Below are 19886 nucleotides of genomic sequence, written 5' to 3'. Positions count from 1 at the left end.
CATCTCTTTAAAACCCACGTGTCTCGATCTGGTAGCGAGTGGTGTTCACGAAGGATGCAGGAGAGTGAAGATAGGAAACATAGATGCTATTAAAGTGAACAAGAAAAGGAAAGACAAGAAGAAAACGGATTTGCCGGGACAATGATAGAAACTAAAACAGAAATCCAAACCAAAAAAAATCAAATTATTTTTTTATTTATTTTTGTTTTTAAGGTTTTAGAATTTTAATACAATTCAAACTTTTATTTTAAAAACAATTAAAAGTATTTCAATTCACGGAACTGAAAATTCTATAGATTTTCTGGACTCTTTAGCTTGTTTTTTTGGAAGCTTTTGAAAGAGCGGAGATATGGCGGTGGTATCGGCGGCGTCGGCGAGTGTGGCGGTGGAGAAGGCGACGAGTGATCTGTTAATCGGACCGGATTGGACTATGAATATTGATATTTGTGATTCTCTTAATTCTAATCATTGGTAAACAATTTTCATTTATGTATTGACTTTGAATTTTTAATTTGTGTTCATTTGTTTTAGGTTTTTGTTTTTGAAGTTAGTTTCTTTAGCTGCTTTGTTGTTTGATTGTAAACCTGGCAATCTTAGACACGGCACGATCAAATGATACGAGCTAAAAGAATAGTAAAATAAGATTTTCATTTTGTTATGTTTTGCAAATTTTAGATGAATTTATTATGAGAGTGAGGATTATAAGAAAACAGAGTGAAGATTTAAAGAAAATTGAGAAGTTTATTGAATTGCAATTAGATTAGATTTTTTTTTTTTTGTGGTTTGGCTTATAATTAGTGTGTGGTTTTGAGTTGTTTTATAGGTTAGCTAAAGATGTTGTGAAAGCTGTGAAAAAAAGATTGCAGCACAAGAATTCGAAAGTCCAACTGCTGGCGTTGACGGTAAATTTTTCCTCGTCTGCCGGAATTTGGAGTTTTGAATAAGTTTTAAGATTGTAGAGTGTAACTTTTGTGTTTTTAATGGATGATTTTAGTTTGTTGCGGAATTTGATTTTGTAGCTTTTGGAGACGATGGTGAAAAACTGTGGCGATTTTGTTCATTTTCAAATTGCCGAAAAGAACATATTGGGAGAGATGGTTAGGATTGTTAAAAAGAAGGTATTGTGGAGTTTAATTTGCTTTGATTTGCATGGTGTTTCTGATCATTAAGTGTAAGATGTTAGGAAGTTCTTTTTGTTATTAAGAACATCAGATTCTGGTCCATGCCTTTGAAGTTTATGTAATTTTGATTGCCTTCCGATTCTTATTGATCAATTATGTGAAGCTATAATCTGAAGAATAAACATTGAATTCTATACCTGAAAAGAGTGGATGGGTGGAGTAAATAAATGTTTAGTGCCTTGGTGGTTAAGTAATAGAGATTTGGATATGTAGAACTTTAGTTTAGTAATGTGTTTGTGAACTGATATGTTGCTGGGCTTTCATATTTAATCGGGTGGTGGATGAGTCAATGGGTGTCGTCTGATTTACCAATGTTCTTTATATTTTCTTTTGTTGAAAATATAAACTGTTCTCTCTTCTCCTTGTCCTTATAGATAAAATGGACGTGGTCGACTTTACATTATCGAATCAGGGTTTATGAATTATCATCAGTCCTAGCTCATTACATCTGCTGCTATTTTCTAATGATTTAATGTATTTATGCCTCTCGTTTTGTTGCATATCCTGTCTTTTTTTGTTCATCTATTGATTTTACAGTTTTCTAGAACCTATCCATGATTTCTGTATTGTTCTTCTAAGTGTCTTCTCTCTGAGGCCTATTGTGTTTTGTTTTGTTTTTTTTTTTTGCCAAAGATAATAATATATAAATATATAAAAAGAAAGGCCATCTCTTGGAGGCCTATTGTGTTTGAAGCTATTGTTTGGGTGCATTTGCAGGCCGATATGCATGTAAGAGACAAAATTTTAGTTTTGTTAGACTCTTGGCAAGAGGCATTTGGAGGGCCAGGAGGAAAGCATCCTCAATACTATTGGGCGTATGAGGACCTAAGGGTAAACTTTAATCATTACGTCATTGACTTTGATACTTATCTTTGTACCGCAGAATTTAGTAAATGCACCGGCTGTTTCGACAGAAGTTTTTTGTCATAACTTGTTAACTAAGTGTTCTTGTGGATAGAGATGATGCGGCTCTGGGTTACCCTTGGATCTTAATGGGTTTTACGACACTTTGATTTTATAATAAAATCCTTTGTGACGATTATCATCATTGTTCTTTCACCAACCCCACCTACCTCCTCCTCCTTCTCCCCCTTTTATATTGCTTTGAAGAATCAAAAAGTATTCAATTTATTTCATTAAGAAGAGTTCATGTTTTGATGTAGTGTGCACTTGTAACATTGTATTATACAAATGCAGCGGTCCGGAGTGCAATTTCCACAGAGATCCTCTGATTCAGCTCCAATATTTACACCTCCAGTTGCCCATTCGCCAATGAGGCATGCTCAAGCTGGATTTGGAATGCCCAGCAATTCTTCTAGACGACTCGATGAAACAATGGCAACAGAGGTTGAAGGCTTAAGGTGTGCTGACTTTCAGTTTTACATGTAGTGTCTGATCTATCACTTGAAATTGCTGGATCACTCTTTTTTTCCTGATTTCATGTTTTTCTTATTTATCTTAGCTTATCAAACTTGGATTCTATGCGGAATGTAATGGAGCTTTTGGGTGACATGTTGCAAGCTGTTAACCCTGATGATCGTGAGGTATGTTCAATGATAACCTTTTTTTAGTTCCTTTTTGAAATAAATATTTTGACATTCTGTGGTGTTCCTTTCTTCAAGGCTGTAAAAGATGAAATTATAGTTGATCTCGTCAACGGATGTCGTTCCAACCAGAAGAAGTTGATGCAGATGCTAACCACTACTGGGTTAGTTCTTTGAACATATTCCTGGTGTTTTCATGGCAGCCTTTAAGAAGAAAGCACCTTTTACCAATGCCTGTGTGTGTGTGTGTATCTTCTGCCAATGGAATGTTTGTGTATGCATCATTACATTGTGTATTGGCTTCGTGGCAGGGATGAGGAGCTTCTTGGTCAGGGCCTTGATTTAAATGACAGTCTGCAAATTTTGCTCGCAAGACATGATTCTATAGCTTCTGGAAATCCTATGCCAACTCAAGTTACAAGCTTTGCTCCCAGGGCAAGCGAGGGGTCTTCCTCCAGTAGTATCAAAGACACAGAAGTAAAACAGACTGAAGTGAAAGACGCTGCCTCAAGTCCTAGCAGCATTACCACCATGTCTGTTTCTACCCCAACAAGGAGCCGTATAGACGAAGACGAAGAAGAGGAGGATGACTTTGCACAGCTAGCTCGGAGGTATAACAAACTCTTAAATTATATTTTCTTTAGGTTGATGATGCTATAAATGGAGTAATTTTAAACTGCTATTGGATCTTTTTGACCCCTAGGTAGTGTAGATCATTTACCATGCGCATTGGAGAGTCCCAAAGTATTTTAGTCAAAAAAATACACTTGCTGCTTCCGCTTGTGGCTAATCTGTTTTGGATTTTCTTTCCTACTCAATTGTGGAGTGCTGTGACTTGTTGAACTATTTCATTTAGTTTAGGCCTAATAATCCAAAAAAGTTTAAGGCCATGTTTGGTTCATGGAATAGGTGCGGAATGGAATAGCTATTCCGTATAGAATGACAATTCTTTGCTTTGATTCATGGAATAGTTATTCTAAAGAATTGCTATTCCATGATTTTGTGGAATAAGTACTCCTCTCAAAACCTAAAGAATGGCTATTCCATTCCTTGTGGAATAGCTATTCCATTCCATGAACCAAACACATGGCCTAAAAGGTTACTGCTCTTATCAATTCTAACCAAACCTTTCATTTTGTCAATTATAGTCTGATTTGAAGCATTTTGTCTCAGTTGTAGCTAAGTCTTTCTAATTGAATAAATCAAGTATGATTCACATGGCAGTACTTGATTGGTGGCAAATCCATCAAATTGAATAAACAAAAGGTAAACACAAAATAATGAAATCATTCAACATGAAGAAAATGAATCTCAATTGATTCAATTGAGCGACTTGGCTTCAATTTTATGGAGTAAAATCCTTTGAGTCAGACTAAAATTGACAAAATTCAAAGTTTGGGTAGAATTAATAAAAGCGGCGAACGTTTGGTTAGAATTAATAAAAACGGCTAATGTTTGGATAATGTTGGGTCATTACGACCTTAAGTTTATGCTATCTGCTTTTACATTTTATTCGAGTTGCTCCTAGGTTCAGTGCTTTTCTCCGCTGTTTTATGCAGGCATTCAAAACCAGAGTCAAGTCCATCACAAACAACAAACTTAAGCAGTAAGGCTTTAGTGCCGGTGGACGCGAGCAGCGTAAATTCATCTACCTCACCTACTTCTTCGATTCATACTGCGGGCGATGAGCTTGCTCTTGCACTTCCTGACCCACCTGCACCAATTAAGACTACGAAAGAGCAGGACATAATTGACTTTTTGAGCATAACTTTATCAACACCATCTCCCCCACATCAGCCCCAGACCCCTCATACTCCATCACCATCTAATCTAAGCATGCCTCAAGCAGCAGCCTCTAACCAAACCATGCCTCAAGTGCCCGCGTATCCTTATGCTACCCAAACTTATCCTGGTAACCAAGGGCAAGCAGCTTACAGCAGTTATGTTGTTCCATGGGCACAACCTCCGCAACAGCAACAATCACAGTTTCCCTCTCATCCCCACTTACAGTCTCAAATTCAGCAACTGCATCCTCAATCGCAACCACAATCCCAGGGTGCAACTTGGCCTAATCAGCATTTCCAGCCTCGACCACAGCTTCAGGAGCAATTCCCACCATCATCGCAACTATATTCTCAGATGCAGCCTCAGCCTCAGCAGCAATTTTCGCCTCAATCTCAATCACGGCCATATTCTCAGCTTCAGCCTCAGCCTCAGCAGCAATTTTCACCTCAATCTCAGTCACGGCCATACTCTCAGCTTCAGACTCAGTCTCAGCCTCAACATCAATCTCAAACTCATTCTCTGCCTCAAGCTCAAGTTCAGCCGCAACAGCACTTTCAGCCGCAAGCTCAAGCTCAGCCACAACAGCACTTTCAGCCGCAAGCTCAAGCTCAGCCGCAACAGCACTTTCAGCCTCAACTGCAGTCACATTATCCACAATATTCATCCGCCTATCCCCCTCCACCCTGGGCAGGTACACCTGGTTATGCCAATGGTCATACATCTACCACTACTAGTATGTTCTCCAATGCACCTGCATCTTATACACCTGCACAAGCATCTAGGCTCATGCAGCATAGTAATTCCTTCAGTTCGAGAGGAAGCAATGCTTTAGCGTTAAATGGCAGTCCTCGGGAAAATCCCGGACCTAAGAACACTGCATCTTCAGGACAGAAGCCGTTTATTCCATCTTACAGATTATTTGAAGATCTAAATGTTCTGGGCAATACAACAGACGGACGGTTTGGAAGCACAACATCAAGCTTGTCAGGACCTTCTAGTCAAGGGATGGTCGGAGGAAGGAAATGAAATGCTAGTGATACAACTCACACAAACTGGGTACATTCTTGTGAATACGGGTTAATATGGGCTTCTTTTTTCAGTTTGGAATGTATGTAAAAGGAATTGTTAGATTGGAAATTGCTCTCTATTCGGTGTAGTTTCATGCCATTGCTATACTACTTATCGACCATTTTTCTCTGTTTATGAAATCTAATTGTTATTGTTGTGATTTCTTTGTGCATGGCTATATGAAAATAATCCTTTAGTAAATTTGAATATAATTTTCACGGTGTACCGAGCTTCATGCATTCGGATGAGATCTAAGCATAGAATGATGCATGTAAATGCTTTTGCACAATGCAATGTTGCGCTACGTTCTCTTTCTATGTGGTTACAACTTGGCGTTGATCTCATCTGCCAAACAAAATAGATTCGCATTCTAACAGGTCACCGTGACATCTGAGAAACATGTCAAACTCGGAACTTATTTATTCCGATTGCTGAGAAATATTTCCAGATGTCTTGAAACACGTGTCTTGCATTCCTGGCAAGCAGGATGTTATATATAGAAATTTCTTAGACGGATTCGTAAAAGATGCATTAACCTGCATAAGATAAATTTACACATTTTTTAAAAAAATTGATTGGTTCGATTCATACATTCATACATAATTTGACATGACCAATATACTGGATTGTAGAGTCATGTCTTTTTTGATGGAAAATTGTACAAGAAAAATGGAGTCATGACACGTACCACTATACCGCAGTTCAGCCATCGCAAAACTGTCGAATGAAGTGAATGTCGCAAGAAAAAAATCTTAAAATTCCCTAATCATTATTCCATCAGTGTGAGTATTTTTCAGCAATTTCATTTACAGTGAGTTGAAAGACGTATTGAACTGAACATCTAAAAAATTATAAATTATACCTAACAATTAACCGGTATAAGCGCTAGACAGCAATTCTATTAGGTCGTGGGGTATATTCCTCTCACAAGCGTTTCCCTCCCCAATTATATAAAAGAATATTATAAGCATGACACTAGTTGGAAATATAAATATCCTGCCTTGGTCAGGTTCTATTGTTCATGCAATGTCAATTCTCCAGTAACAGAAACAATATCTAAGGAGTTGGAAAAATACTTGGCCTCACTGTCTAGTAAAACTGGCGTCAGAAGCTTATTTCTTGTAGACACCGCATTAATGAAGGCTCACTACCAGAAATAAGAGTTCTCTCATGTTCGAATTCCACATTATAAGTCATGTTCATATAAATTCCCTCTATTAAATTTAGAACTCTCAGTTAACAACTCCAAATGTTAAGTATCTCCAAATGTTAAGTAAAACTTTAGATAATTCAAGGGTGTGAAGTAGCATACAACTTATCATGTTCATTGTTCAACACGTAAAAGAAATGATTTTTAGGGGCATACAAAATGCTTCACGAACAAAGACTTTTATATATTAACAGTACATAACTCGATCAATGACATGTTTGCAGTGAGAGAGGTTATCGATCCTGAGCCAGTGAAGTGCGAAACATAAGCGTGACAAGAAACACGAACATGTTGAACTCCCCGACATTCCCATATAAACAACTGTTTGCAACACTTAAATTATGATGACAGAGCGTTGCTTTTACAATGAACAAAGGGATTGGATGGATTAATAAACACACGAAAATTAAAAAGCTATTTACACACATTTACCCATATAACAATTATTTGCCAAAGCCCCCGCCGCAAAATGCAGCATTTCTTTCCGTCTCGTATGGCCATCTACACTGGAGGCTAATGAATATGTAGCATACAATTTCTGAAGCTGAAGCAGAAGCTGAAGCCAAACCTAGGTTCCAGCTCAGCAGAATTACCCCGATGGAATACGTCATATTGGATGACCAAATCGAACTCGGCAGACAGCATTTGTGACATAATACGCACCTGGTTAGCTTGCGCTGCCACCCAATGATGACTCCCATCAAACCATTGATAAGAAGACGTGGATTCATCTTGCTTGAGAGTTTTCGTCGGTATATACTGAAACCCAAGCATCTGCAGCACCAGCTGCAAGCAGTACTTGGTATGGATGAAAGGTAAGACAGCTTACAGGTCCAATCTTCTGGGCCATGAAAGTTGAATAGTACCGAATAGTGCCCAGCACATCTCCCTCTAAGCTGAATACTTTAATTATTTGTTTTGCAGAGCCACTGGCGATTATAGGAGCATGCCTATGAACAGCTAAAGATGTAAGGGAGCCCCTGTGAGCATGAATAGTTAAATAGGTGTCCCTGGGATTTCTTATATCCAGAAATTCAATGTCACCGGCCTGAGATGCACTGACAAACTGAAAGAAGACAATAGAAAAAAAAAACATAGGAGTGAAAAATTAGAATGATATCATAATCACATTTGAAATTTACTAATGTTAAGACATCAGGACATGCTGCTATGACTAGAGTTTCTAACCTTCCCAGGATCAAGACCGGGTTGAAAGCCAATCCCAACAACTTTTTCTACTCTTGTATGCGGACGCTTTACACAAACAAGCCTAAAAGTTGCAACAATACCAGAAAATTAATTCATCAAAAAAAAAAAATCAGAAAATTAAATCGCAGGGAAAATGTGAAGGAATCTAATCCAAAACAAGTGAACAGTAAGCACTTGAAGCTGTCCAGTCTTCACTTTTCTTGCAGAATTCCAAAAAAAAGGACACTTAAAAATGCATATGAGCAAATTTTAAAACACAGAAGCTTTATAAAATGTTGTTAGCATATAACATTGCATCGTGTCAAAGAAGCATATATTTAAAGTGCTTACATTTCAGGTGCCCTAACATCGTATAGTCTGACAGAACCATCCACAAAACCAGCAGCAAACTGACCTCCATGAACTTGAGAAGCAGCCTACATAGATGTTATTATCAATACTTGCTGATGAGAGAGAAAGTAATACCTTTAAATTTAAATTATAGCATAAGAGCAAGAAAAATAGTGACAAATCATTCTACACGATATAGAAACTTATCACTAAGAGCATAAAATTTCCTAGAAAGAGAATACTAATTGCCTATCTTCAATGTCTTTCCGAGACCAATTGAGGTACGGGACACCAAATCTAAACAAGAATTCCACATAATTTCCCAATAAGATACTATTCTAATAGCATGCAACAAGAAGATATACAATCATCATTTACAATATCACATAAACAATGGTGGTGAGAGTGCATTCATGAGAGAACATAAACATAGGCGACATATACAACAGAAACAGAAATAACAACTTTGTAAATGGACTGACATATGCACTAAAATTCTTTAGGCTTAACATGCTATACCTTGTCCTAGATAAAGATGGAAGAAGTTGCCTCAGACTCAATAGTAAGTGTGAAGAAAATCAGGTCAAATGATAATGCAAGAAAATGATCAATAATTTACCACAAGAATATCATGTAAAATAACAAATCTATGGAAGCTACATGTTTCCAGCATGTGGAACTTTCAACAATTCACATTTGCCAACTCACCAATGCTGAGATGCTGCAATCTGAGAATGATGGAACAGATTTAACAAGTTGCTCTTTGTCCAGGTCCCAAAGCATGATGGAAGATATCTCACCAGAAGCATACTGGCAACAAAAATAATCACAGCATTCTTAGACCTTAAGAGTGTGAATGCAAAAGAAACTTCTGCATAATAAGTCTTGAAGTCAGCATGTACCAAATATCCAGATTGTTGTTGCCAATCCACAACAGCATTCAAACTCCGAACACCAGGTTTATGACCCTGGATTGAAGAAAATGCAGTAACAAGCTTTTGTTTACCCTTCACGGTATAGTCTTTCCAAATCCGAATATTTCCATCACCTATAGTAAGCACGCATGGAACGCTCATATGAAAATCCAAAAATCAGATAGAATAAAACCACACAATGCAGATACAAACAAGATGCTAAAATGAATTATTACACGAAGCAACAAGAAGCAGACTGTCATCAAGCTCGTTAACAAGACACAGCTTAGAAATCCCTCTGTCAGGAAAATCATGATTATCGAATCCATTGAGAGGAGCAGCGTCTTCATAATTCCATACCCTGAGAAGAAAGAGCAATCAGTACATGAAAACCATGACTATCCATTTCAAAAATCAAGTTATTTGAAACATATTATTTGTCTAGCATTAAACTGTTCACTTGAGTTCATCACTGTAATGATTGACATTGACGGTGTGAACATATGACAAATAACAACTACAAAAACTGAGGCACGTTGCTCTCATCATATCATTCTCTTTTCCGTTTCAGTGCTACTTATCAGATAAATTTCCACCTAGGATATTAAGAAAAGTTGAAGTATCAAGCATAAAACCGATATACACACATTCAACAACTTCAACAGAGAATTGTTAAAAAAACACAATAAGGTGCAGCAAACCAAAAACAAGCCCCAGCAACAACCCTCTAAAAGCACATTAAACAGGGAAGGTTCACCATAGCAAAATTATGAGCTTTAATTTTTTCTCTCTTTCTTAAAAATATCATTTCTTCCAGAAATTCTCAATTGTTGATCCAATGATGACCTGATGTGCAAGAGATCAGGTGAAAGAAGGGGAAAAAAGGAATAACAAGTAAGGGAAATGTTTTACTAAGTGAAAGAAACAAGGCTGCAAGTTAAGGCTTTCAGTACACAACCCAATACGACCTACAATCCGTCTCTCTGTATCTCCCTCTTCAATCTTCACTTAATTTTTTCTTTTCATTTGTCATAGCCCCTCCTAATCATTTTTATTTTCTAATATTTTCTCATCAATTTATTTTCCAACATTCTCATTAATTCTTCTTCTTCACTCATATTCAATCAAAATAGTATCACAGAAGACCACCACGCAGGAAACATGCAGAAAACATAGCAATCAAGTCCAAGTAATAGGCAACCCCAAATTATTCTCATAGACACAAAGGAAACATTGCGGAAAACATAGCAATCAAGTCCAAGTAAGTTCATATTTTTGTGACCATAATTAGCACAGTAAGAAGAGCTATCACCACGCAGAAAGAAGACAACTGGAAAATGCTAGTTTAAACTTGGCATACCTTATCCTTTCATTCTCATCAGCGGCAATGACAATAGGAGAGAAAGGATGCAACAAGGCTGCTTTTGTGCCAGTTTCAAACTTTGTGTCCCAGCCAGCAATTTGATTATTTAACTTACTAACAGCTATCCAAGTAAAAATATGAAGAGAAATTATAATCAGCTCCATAAAAAACTATTACAGGTTTTTTCATATAGATACTGGACAAAATTTAACAAAAATACTTACAAGAATGTTGACACCTGGCAATATGATCTAGCACAAATTTTTCCCTCTCCTCTCTTTTAACCAATATTTCTTCAGTATCATCCGCCGTATTAAGAAGTGGCTTTGAAAAGTGACCACAGCTCCAGTTATAAATAGTTGATTGAGGAAGCAAACTGCGCTCAGAACCCATAGATGGTCCAACAGAACCTAAAAGAGGATCAGCTAATCCTGAATCTGGAGAATTCATTAAGTGAGGCCTGAATTCTAAGGAACAAACTCTACGTATCCCTGTTAAGTAACTTGGTCGTGGAGGACTAACAGGAGGAGTTCTGAATGTCAAAGGGAGATGACCTGCAACAATCCCAAATAAAGAATTAAAGGCGAAGACAATCATGATAATTGCAACCAAGAGAAATCGACATCAAGGGTACAGGTTAAGATGATGAAACACTAAACTGATACAACAGACTCACATCCCAGCTTACCTGCATTCATGTCAAACCATGAAGATGAACGAGCTAGTCCTGCAAGACTTGGAGATGGAGATGAAGTTGGAGTTTCACCGGGTCGACCACTAGTGCCTATGGTATTAACAGGTTTTGTCACTACTTGCTCAATTCCAATAATGGACAGCACTCTCCGGCCAAGGTTTGCAATGCGTGGAGAAGGATCCTTAGCCAAAGTACACATAGCCAATACACACTGCGAATACATTGCGTTATCCAACGGTTTTGGCCTTGAATGATGGCCAACCCCATTGCTGACAACGTCATTCAACATACCAGAATCAGAATGTTGAGATGAATCATCAGATAAGGGTGACCCATGCATAATTCCAGATGTAGCAAGTGGACTGCTGGTGGAGACCCTTGCATCTCGAACCACTGATTGGTTGTCAGAGCCAACTCTTGTCAAATGACCAATTTGAGAAGAAATAATACTAGAATGTTGCATATACTGGTTTGGGTTGGTAAATCCACTACCAGTCCCTTTTATATGGGCCAAAGAAGGTAAGGAATTTAGAAGAGAATTTGACTGAGGCTTCCAATATGCTGCAGCAATTGACTTGAGATGTTGTTTGTGGCCAAATGCAAATCGGGCTAGAGCTGTCAAAATATAATAGAAAGTTAAAACTCAATGAGTTCTGGTTGTATTTAATGATTAATTAAACCTGCAAGATCAACCAAAATGTTCCTATACTCCTCCCATATATCAATGCCTCTCATTAAACATGAACATTTGGATAGAAAAAACATGAAGGAAGATGAGTAGGCCATATAGATTGTATTTCAAGAAAAACGTAGATTCGAGCAATGTCCAATAAATTTGGCCGGTGTCCGGAAACTAAGAACATGTCAGAAAAATGATTTAGTTGTGAAAGATAACCAATACCTTCTATGACCGTACTTTCAAAATGATATGAACAACAAACACAAGAAGTAAATTGTGACAGCAATTGCCTACCTACAGCAACCTCTGCCCTGACCAGTGGGCTACCATCTGAAACAACATTCAATAAGTTTTTAACTATGCTAATTTCGGCTCTAACTTTTTCATCATCATCATAGTCGTCATCCGCTGCAACACTATCTCGGCATGCATCACCCCCTATATCTAGCAAGGTGCCCAATGCAAACACAGCAGAAGCCCTAACCTGGAATAAAATGGGATCTATTATTTAAAAAAAAAATGGACGACAAAACGATGATCTAAAGCGTGGGAAAAAATTGTAAAAAAATGCATACCTCAGGTTGGGGTTCAGACAGCAGAGAAGCACATATAGCAGGTGCATCTGCCTGTAGACCTACTATTTGTGCTTCTGAAAAGTCCTCCCACAGCTTTCCCAGACACAAGCAAAGCCACTGAAGAAATAAGGGTTCAGTTTGACCTTCATTTGGAACTGAACCACTAAGGTGCTTCAAGCACACATTAAGCAAACCAGATTCAATACAAGCTTCCTGGCCCTTCTTGTGCCCATCAACAATAACAGCCAAAACAAATGCAGCCATAGCTCGTTGTTCTGGATAGGCTTCCATGCTATCAAGAAACCTGATAAAATAGGTGTGTCCCCCATCCTTAACAAGGTCAACTTGGCATGACTGTGACCAAAAGACAGCTTCATAAGCACGGTTGTATCAAGGTTCGTAATAAAAATAAAAATATGGCAGCAAGAATAATTTCTCAGTATTAGGAAGCATTCAGAAGTTAGTATAGGCATACCCACAGGTGATAAAATCTAAAAATTATAATGCTCATGATGATGACCATTGTAAAGTCATTTCTCCAACATAAACTTTCATTCCATCTCTATCTTTCTCAATCTCCCCACACATAGAGACCATCAACAAACTCACAAATTCACCATTTTATTTTATGGGATAACAGGCAGATAAGCAACTGCCACCTAAAACCACAAGCTAACTTATCAACATTTGCAGAAAAGTAATATATATAATTCATGAAAAAATAATCTATGCAACCAATGCAATCTTAAAAGTTGAAGAAACATTATGTAAGTGAACGTCTATAGGAACATAAATCCCCAATAATTTGTGTCCCTTCAATATATTTTGCCCCACATTAGGTAACATGGAAAACTATCATCTACTAAAACATCACGAAGATTTTGCTCAAGGAGGTTGTGAAATTCCAAAATTTATGATATGTCGCCACAAACATAGGCCCACAGAAGAACAAGTAAAAATAGAATTAGACATTATTCAGAAAGGTACCTTGTCAAGCGCCAGAATTTTTGTCCATATAAAAACAAGAATTTGCCTTAGTTCAGGTGTTGTAGTTTGCAATAGCTTCAAAACATATGGAAAAATTCCAACAGATAATGCCTACAAATCCCATAGACCTCAAATTAAAATAAACCCATTAAACAAGCCACAACCAAGTAATGGAAAAACAGAAATTGAGAGAACATTAGCAAGTACCAGATCCACTGCCCAGGACCCCATATCCAGGAATCTCCCAAGAAGCACCAGCGCTTTAAATCGATGGCATTGACTAAGTAAAACCTGTGGATGTTACTTAGTTAGCATGATTAATAACACATGCAAACCCCAAAATGATAGCATAACATTGTTTGACAAATGTGGCTAAATACTTGGAGTCACCAAGAAACTGGAAGCTGTGACCAAATGATAAACTCTTACACTAATATATGGACAAAAATAAGAGATATACCTGAAGAACAATTGGCAGCTGCTCTGGTGGCTTCTTATCTTCAGATCCATGATCCAACCATACCTCAAAAGCCATCAGCTGCTCGGTGAAAAAAGGACTTGGCTGAGACAAAAGCAAGATACATTACACACAAGACAAATATATATATGACACTTGACAGCTAAGAAAACAAAATCTCCATCATTCCAAAATTTATACAATTGTTGCATCTATGTTGAAATACAATTTACACCTGGAACTCTGCATTAGGATCCTCAACCAAAGATGGAAGCTGAGAGAGGCAAATTTCAGCAGCCATATCCCACGCATCCCTTCAGTGAAAATTGACAAAGTGAGAAACAAATATAAAAACAGAAATGTTCGCTAGTTTATGAACATAATATAATTTGCTTAAAGCCTTCGCCGGTCTCTTTCATATTACCACATATGATGCTGATGAGTGGGCGGTAACATTGGATGAGAAACTGGAGAACAGTTAGCAGAACGCATGATTCTCTCAGCCAATAAAAAATTTCTGAATAGACTGGCAACTAACAGATCTTGCCTAAAGAGTCTTTGGAAAAGATCTGTACAGGCAAACCAAGCATTGATAAAATGCACCAAAAGAAAAATCCAAATACCAATTTAAAATAGAGCAAGAAAACGAAGAAATAATATCATTAAGTGATAACTTACCATGAGGGAGAACATTCCACGCTATTGTATCCGTCACTGCTGTAAAAATCCAATTTAATTCTCCCAGCAGGGTTTTGCGGTCGTTCTGCCGACCAGGTATTTTATCTATCAGGGAATAATCAAGGGACTCGTGAAGTAACGAACGTTTCCAGAACCTGAGAAACACAGAACAAAACAACAAAAATAAACAAGCCCAACAAATGAAACAATCATCAGCAAACATAATTAATTAAGAGAGATGTGCATAACCAAAAACTCAATGTAGTAACATCTAATAAAGCCAGCTGCAGTTCAAATAAGCAGACATTAATACACCATCATCAAAAAGTCACCCCTAAGACCAGGACATAAAAAACAACTACTATTGATCAAGCCCAGTTAAACGGCACATAAAGAAGCAAAAGAGAATATTGTGTAACAAATCCTAGAAAAGTAGCATACCGAAATAGCATGGCTAACTCCAGAAGAGTTGATATTTCATGATAAAAATATGTAACTTGCAGTTCAAAAATTCAACACCGTCAGATAACAACCAATGAACCAAAACAGCAACTCCGAGAGAACTATAAATGAATCTGTTTATAGGCAGCAACAGTACAAGTAGAGAATTACTTCTCCAGAAACAACATGCTTGCAATTTTTTATCATGAACTGTGGAGCCTTGCAATAAGATAAATGTCTTAACTAAGCACAATGCTCAAAGTTACATGAGATGAGATTACAATTAGGTATTCCTATCGACAATTTAGGAGAATAATAAGATTATGCAAAAGAGAATTAATGTACCCAGACAAAAGAAAAACTTGTAAGACATAGCAAACCATTCCTTGGCAGCAGAGATACTGCCAAAAGGAAAAATTTACATATCGTGGTACATATTTATGAGTTGGCAAGAAACAGGCCACATGCTCCCAAAAAACAAAGCCTAACAGATGCCATATATGCCTTGTACGCAATGCTTGCCAGTAACGGGCCAACTAAAGGTTCACAATAATGTTGGCATTACCTAGCAACAATAGTTCCTTAACTCGAAAGATAGCAAAAATAATAGCTGCGTTGTTACACATGAAATAACCAAGAAAATAAGTGTACATTTTACATAAGAAACCAATAATATATAATGAAAATGCAAAACACTAACAGGTTGTATCATGAAACGAAAAAATTTATCAAGGTATAAATCAAAATTAGAATCAGAGGAAGTAAAAGTCTCACCATCTTAATGCCATCTTAATAGGTGTGGTGAGGCAAGAAGTGAACACATCGGCAGGAAATTCTGCACTCTGAGGAAGAGTCTCGTGCGCTTCACAGGCTGCAAGCAATATGAAGTCCTTTGCAGATCCAGTAGAGCTCGAAGAATTACAGTCGTGAAGCTATAGAAAAAGAATAGAACAATAAAACAAAGTTGGATCAATAGAATAGTAACATTAAAATTCAACATTGTACCAATCAAAGATAAGTATGATAACAAAGTAGATAGCAATGAACCTCTAGAAACGCATTGACAATCATCCCAGCAGCTGAGCAATCAAAAACATAAATAGATGGTGTCTTCAACCAGGAATCAAGATCACTGATTGGCAACGGGATATACTGTGTATAGCTCTGTTATAGTCACACCAGAGAAGGGTACAGTTATTAGATGAAGAACAGAACTGCATAAACATACGGTACGAGAAGTGAAAGAGAAGAGACCTTGTTAAACAACCAGATTTCACCATTAGCAGTTGGCTTTGGAACACCATGACCATTATAGTGAAACAGAACTCTCTCGGACTTGGCATATCTTCGGCATGTATTACAAAGTTTTTTAACCTCATCAACAGTAGGATCAAGTTGTACTTTATATCGAGCCTGCTCAATAATCAATAAAGTTTATATACAAAAAAAGCCAAAACACGTTTTGGAAGGGAAGTTATTTGCATGACAAACACAACCTCACCTTGGGTTGCCATCTTTCATATTGCACACTCAAGGTTTTGCCAATTGTTTCAAGAGATTTTTGAGGTGCCATTGAAAATGGATCTGCAATGAAAGAAAAAAATCAAAACCTACTAAGAAAAGTTTTGTTGTAACTGGAGATAAAAAGGAATTTTCTCTTCGAAAAATACATAGGTCCTTTATGTTATGCCTCGCCAAAGAGATAAATGATACAAATAAGTAAATATTCTCAACTTAATTGATGGTTTGAAAACTGAAGTAAAATTCTCCAATGCTCATACTTCCCATTCAATTAGATATCAAATATAAATCCAACAAAAAGTATAAAGGAATTAAACGTAATCCAGCAAAAGTTCTAACAATTAAACAACTTTTTCACTTAAAATTCATTTTGAATTTGAAACAGCAACTGAATGGGCGAGGTACAGCAGGCAAGAAATGAAAAACATATTAAGCAAGAAAAAAAAACTGCAGTTCCAAGAAGCACCTATCCAGCACTCCATTCTAGCACAAGGGGATATCTTGATCACATCAGGTGGATCAACACTGATGTTTAAGCATAAAACTAGAGCTACATATCCGGTCTTCATCTGCACAAGAAGCTCAGAGTAACCAAAAAATCCATACATGAAAAAAAAAGTGGCATCAAAGTATAAACCTTAACGAATATCACAATAAATAGATGATATCTATATACCATAAGAAGAAAAGTAAAGTGTGACAGCCAATCAAGATATATAATAGAAATTACCCTATCCTGTCATACTGTTATGCATATAATGTCAAAACAGTATACTAAATAATACTTTCGTCCACTTAATACTACATCTTCAACCAAGATGCTACAATGGAATGCAAGTTTAATTTCTACAAAGTTTAGCATCTTGAAAAAATAAATCTAAATACACATTATCCCTATATTCACACAAAATAAAGCATCCAACAAAAATGAAAAACACCACAAACTAATCTGTCCATCTTTATTACATCATGAAAATAAGCTCTTTCCAACCTCGGCAGATCATTCTTCCAGTGTGATAATAAACAATCAAATATGTTGTGCCAATAATCTGTGAACTTCTCATGTTTATTAATAATTTTACCAGAATCCAACCCCTTCAACTATTAAACTAAGTCTTATCAAAATGACAGTTTACTGGATAAGTTGATATCCATTCAATTTTTAGATTTCTCAGCATAAAAAATGGGATATTAAAAAATACAATAACAATCCATGGGACAGGCAGACTGACACTGCAATATAGTCTCAAAAATCATCAGAAGACTGCAATACAACAGAAAAAATTCCATAAGCCTACTAACTCGAGCTAATGGTTTTGAGCTTTAATAGCGTTACTTCCTTCTAATTGAAACCAAATGTTTATTATAGTTTTTCTTCTTTCTTCTTTTTCTATTATTATTTTTCATCTCAAGGAGCTACGCCTCTACTAGATTTTATATTTATTCAAGAATTACATTTTCCATAATCACTTTAAAGTTTACAAAAAAACATGAAAAGTTTATCGCCTGAGTAAAACTAGACACAACTTCATCATTACAAGTTTCCTCATACTTCCCAAACCCAATTGTCAGGGTGATCTTATATAGGACTGTGATAAGTAAAACACAGCAAGTACCAACAATTTAATCCTAGTAATCGAGGGGTTATTTTCTCTCATCAAAACACATTCGCTTTTATAAAAAAATCCACACTTTTAACTTTACATTGTAATGCAACCAAGAAACAGAACATTCACAATCCATTTTAAACATACTAAACCACGTAGCAAAAACTAAATGTAACATACTTCACTGATAAATCACAACTAAAACGAAATCAGGAACGATAAATAGAACAAATATGATGATGCAAGATATAATCTTATCTTACTCTGTCCTTAGGCCGCCATTTTGAAACAAGACCGCTATCAGAAGGACCAGTAGGCACAGAAACTTCGAAAGCATCATGCCGAAGATCACACAAAACCATAGTTTGCGGTAAATAAGCCATACTCGTAGTCGTATGGCCGGCATTTCCATAACTACTACTAGCAGTATCTGAATCCCTATCTCGCCTCTGCGATATCATATCGCCGCCTCCAAGAGCGGCAGCAATCGCGTCCTCTCCGTGAGTTGAAGAGTAATCATCATAGTGATTATTATGATTAGTAGAAGATACAATTGCAGCAACAGAAGACTGCGTAGAAGACGACGAAAACCTAGACGCCATTAAATCTCCCAATGCCATTCAACTCAACTAAACCTAAATTAAAATTAAAATAGATAAAAAAAGCAATAAACTATACACAACAGCAATATTTTTGCCCTAATTTAATTAACCATATGTAAATGTGACTAATTGAAAAGAAAACCTAAGGTTTCCTCAAAATGAATTAGTTTTGATACAGTTTAGAGATCGAGAGAGAAACTAATCAACAAAACCGCTAAACCAGCGGCGCATGGAGATTGGCAGGATAAAAGAGAGAGAATCCAGCTCGAAAACGCCGGGAAACGCCGGAAAACGCCGGGAAACCCTAGCTTATGTGTGTTAAGGGATGCAGAGGAATTGGAGACGGCGGCTAACGATGGCGGCGGCGGCGGTGGTGGTGGAGGCGCATAGAACAGTGGCGGCACAGGAAAAAAATAGAAAAGGGTAGAGATGAGAAAATAGGAATAATTTTAATTTTTTTGGGGTGGTAGTGAAAATATTAAGTCTAATTGAGAGGATTAAAGTGCATGTGTGTGTTTACTCATGTTTCCCTATTTTTCTTCTTCTTTTTTTATGTTATTGACTCCCTGTTTTCCACTTTTTTTTTTGTTTACTTCATTTTTTCAAACAAAAAATTGTCCCATTTAGAATTTTAAATTTTATTAAAACATTTGATAACTTTATACATTTTTTTTAATTATATATGAGGATTATTTAAATTTTAATAACACATATTTAACTTTATACATTTTTTTATTTTATCCATCCATCCATCCATTTGAAACATAATTAAAAAAATTAAAATAATATTTACGATTAAATCGAACATATTTATAAAAATTTGTAAACATAAAATGTATATTAATTTACAATAGTTTCAAGATATACAAAAAAATTTAAAAGTGGAAAATAGATTTTAATTAAGAAGTGATACTTTAAAATTATAAAAAATTAAATGTCAACTTTACTAAAAGTTTTTTTCAAAAAATAAACAATAATTTTTGATTTTGCGTTTTATATTATTTTTCATACGGAATCATTTAGTTAAATTGGTAATAATTA

The 19886-nt window shown here is 36.4% G+C and overlaps 2 protein-coding genes across 3 annotated transcripts; one reads left to right on the top strand and one right to left on the bottom strand.

The window, feature by feature from the left end:
- The first annotated feature begins 136 nt into the window (after positions 1–136).
- Positions 137–5738, top strand: LOC126655534 (TOM1-like protein 6). Of its 2 annotated transcripts, XM_050349766.1 has the most exons (10): positions 137–471; positions 824–902; positions 1020–1118; positions 1899–2012; positions 2379–2542; positions 2644–2725; positions 2804–2889; positions 3037–3336; positions 4285–4877; positions 4932–5738. In XM_050349766.1, exons 1-10 carry the CDS (start codon positions 350–352, stop codon positions 5534–5536), a joined length of 2244 nt encoding a protein of 747 aa, XP_050205723.1. In that variant the 5' UTR covers positions 137–349; the 3' UTR covers positions 5537–5738. The 2 variants fall into 2 exon arrangements, with proteins under 2 accessions (XP_050205723.1, XP_050205717.1); XM_050349760.1 differs by having other exon boundaries at positions 4285–5738.
- A 1339-nt stretch (positions 5739–7077) lies between these two features.
- On the bottom strand, positions 7078–19348 carry LOC126661023 (regulatory-associated protein of TOR 1). Its single transcript, XM_050354779.2, has 23 exons — positions 18507–19348; positions 17103–17205; positions 16617–16699; positions 16370–16528; positions 16163–16279; positions 15890–16047; positions 14675–14829; positions 14421–14565; positions 14232–14310; positions 14000–14101; positions 13747–13830; positions 13540–13650; positions 12553–12906; positions 12272–12461; positions 11293–11913; positions 10829–11158; positions 10602–10725; positions 9478–9602; positions 9230–9375; positions 9036–9137; positions 8328–8413; positions 7977–8058; positions 7078–7854 (listed from the first exon to the last, which is right to left on the bottom strand). The coding sequence occupies exons 1-23, from the start codon at positions 18861–18863 to the stop codon at positions 7516–7518; spliced, it is 4152 nt and encodes a 1383-aa protein (XP_050210736.1). The 5' UTR covers positions 18864–19348; the 3' UTR covers positions 7078–7515.
- Between the last annotated feature and the right edge of the window lie 538 nt (positions 19349–19886).

Source organism: Mercurialis annua, linkage group LG1-X, assembly GCF_937616625.2.
Source record: "Mercurialis annua linkage group LG1-X, ddMerAnnu1.2, whole genome shotgun sequence".
Classification (NCBI taxonomy): domain Eukaryota; kingdom Viridiplantae; phylum Streptophyta; class Magnoliopsida; order Malpighiales; family Euphorbiaceae; genus Mercurialis; species Mercurialis annua.
This window is presented reverse-complemented; position numbering and strand designations above follow the sequence as displayed.

What these genes read in the sequence shown, in the direction of transcription:
- LOC126655534 (XM_050349760.1), top strand. Translation starts at nt 350, where the DNA reads ATGGCGGTGGTATCGGCGGCGTCGGCGAGTGTGGCGGTGGAGAAGGCG. An exon ending in TCTCTTAATTCTAATCATTG is followed by an intron (nt 472 to 823) that starts GTAAACAATTTT and finishes GTTGTTTTATAG; the next exon opens with GTTAGCTAAAGATGTTGTGA. An exon ending in TTTGCACAGCTAGCTCGGAG is followed by an intron (nt 3,337 to 4,284) that starts GTATAACAAACT and finishes TGTTTTATGCAG; the next exon opens with GCATTCAAAACCAGAGTCAA.
- LOC126661023 (XM_050354779.2), bottom strand. Translation starts at nt 18,863, where the DNA reads ATGGCATTGGGAGATTTAATGGCGTCTAGGTTTTCGTCGTCTTCTACG. An exon ending in GTGGAATGTTCTCCCTCATG is followed by an intron (nt 14,566 to 14,674) that starts GTAAGTTATCAC and finishes TTGCCTGTACAG; the next exon opens with ATCTTTTCCAAAGACTCTTT. An exon ending in GATGAGAATGAAAGGATAAG is followed by an intron (nt 9,603 to 10,601) that starts GTATGCCAAGTT and finishes CTTTCTTCTCAG; the next exon opens with GGTATGGAATTATGAAGACG.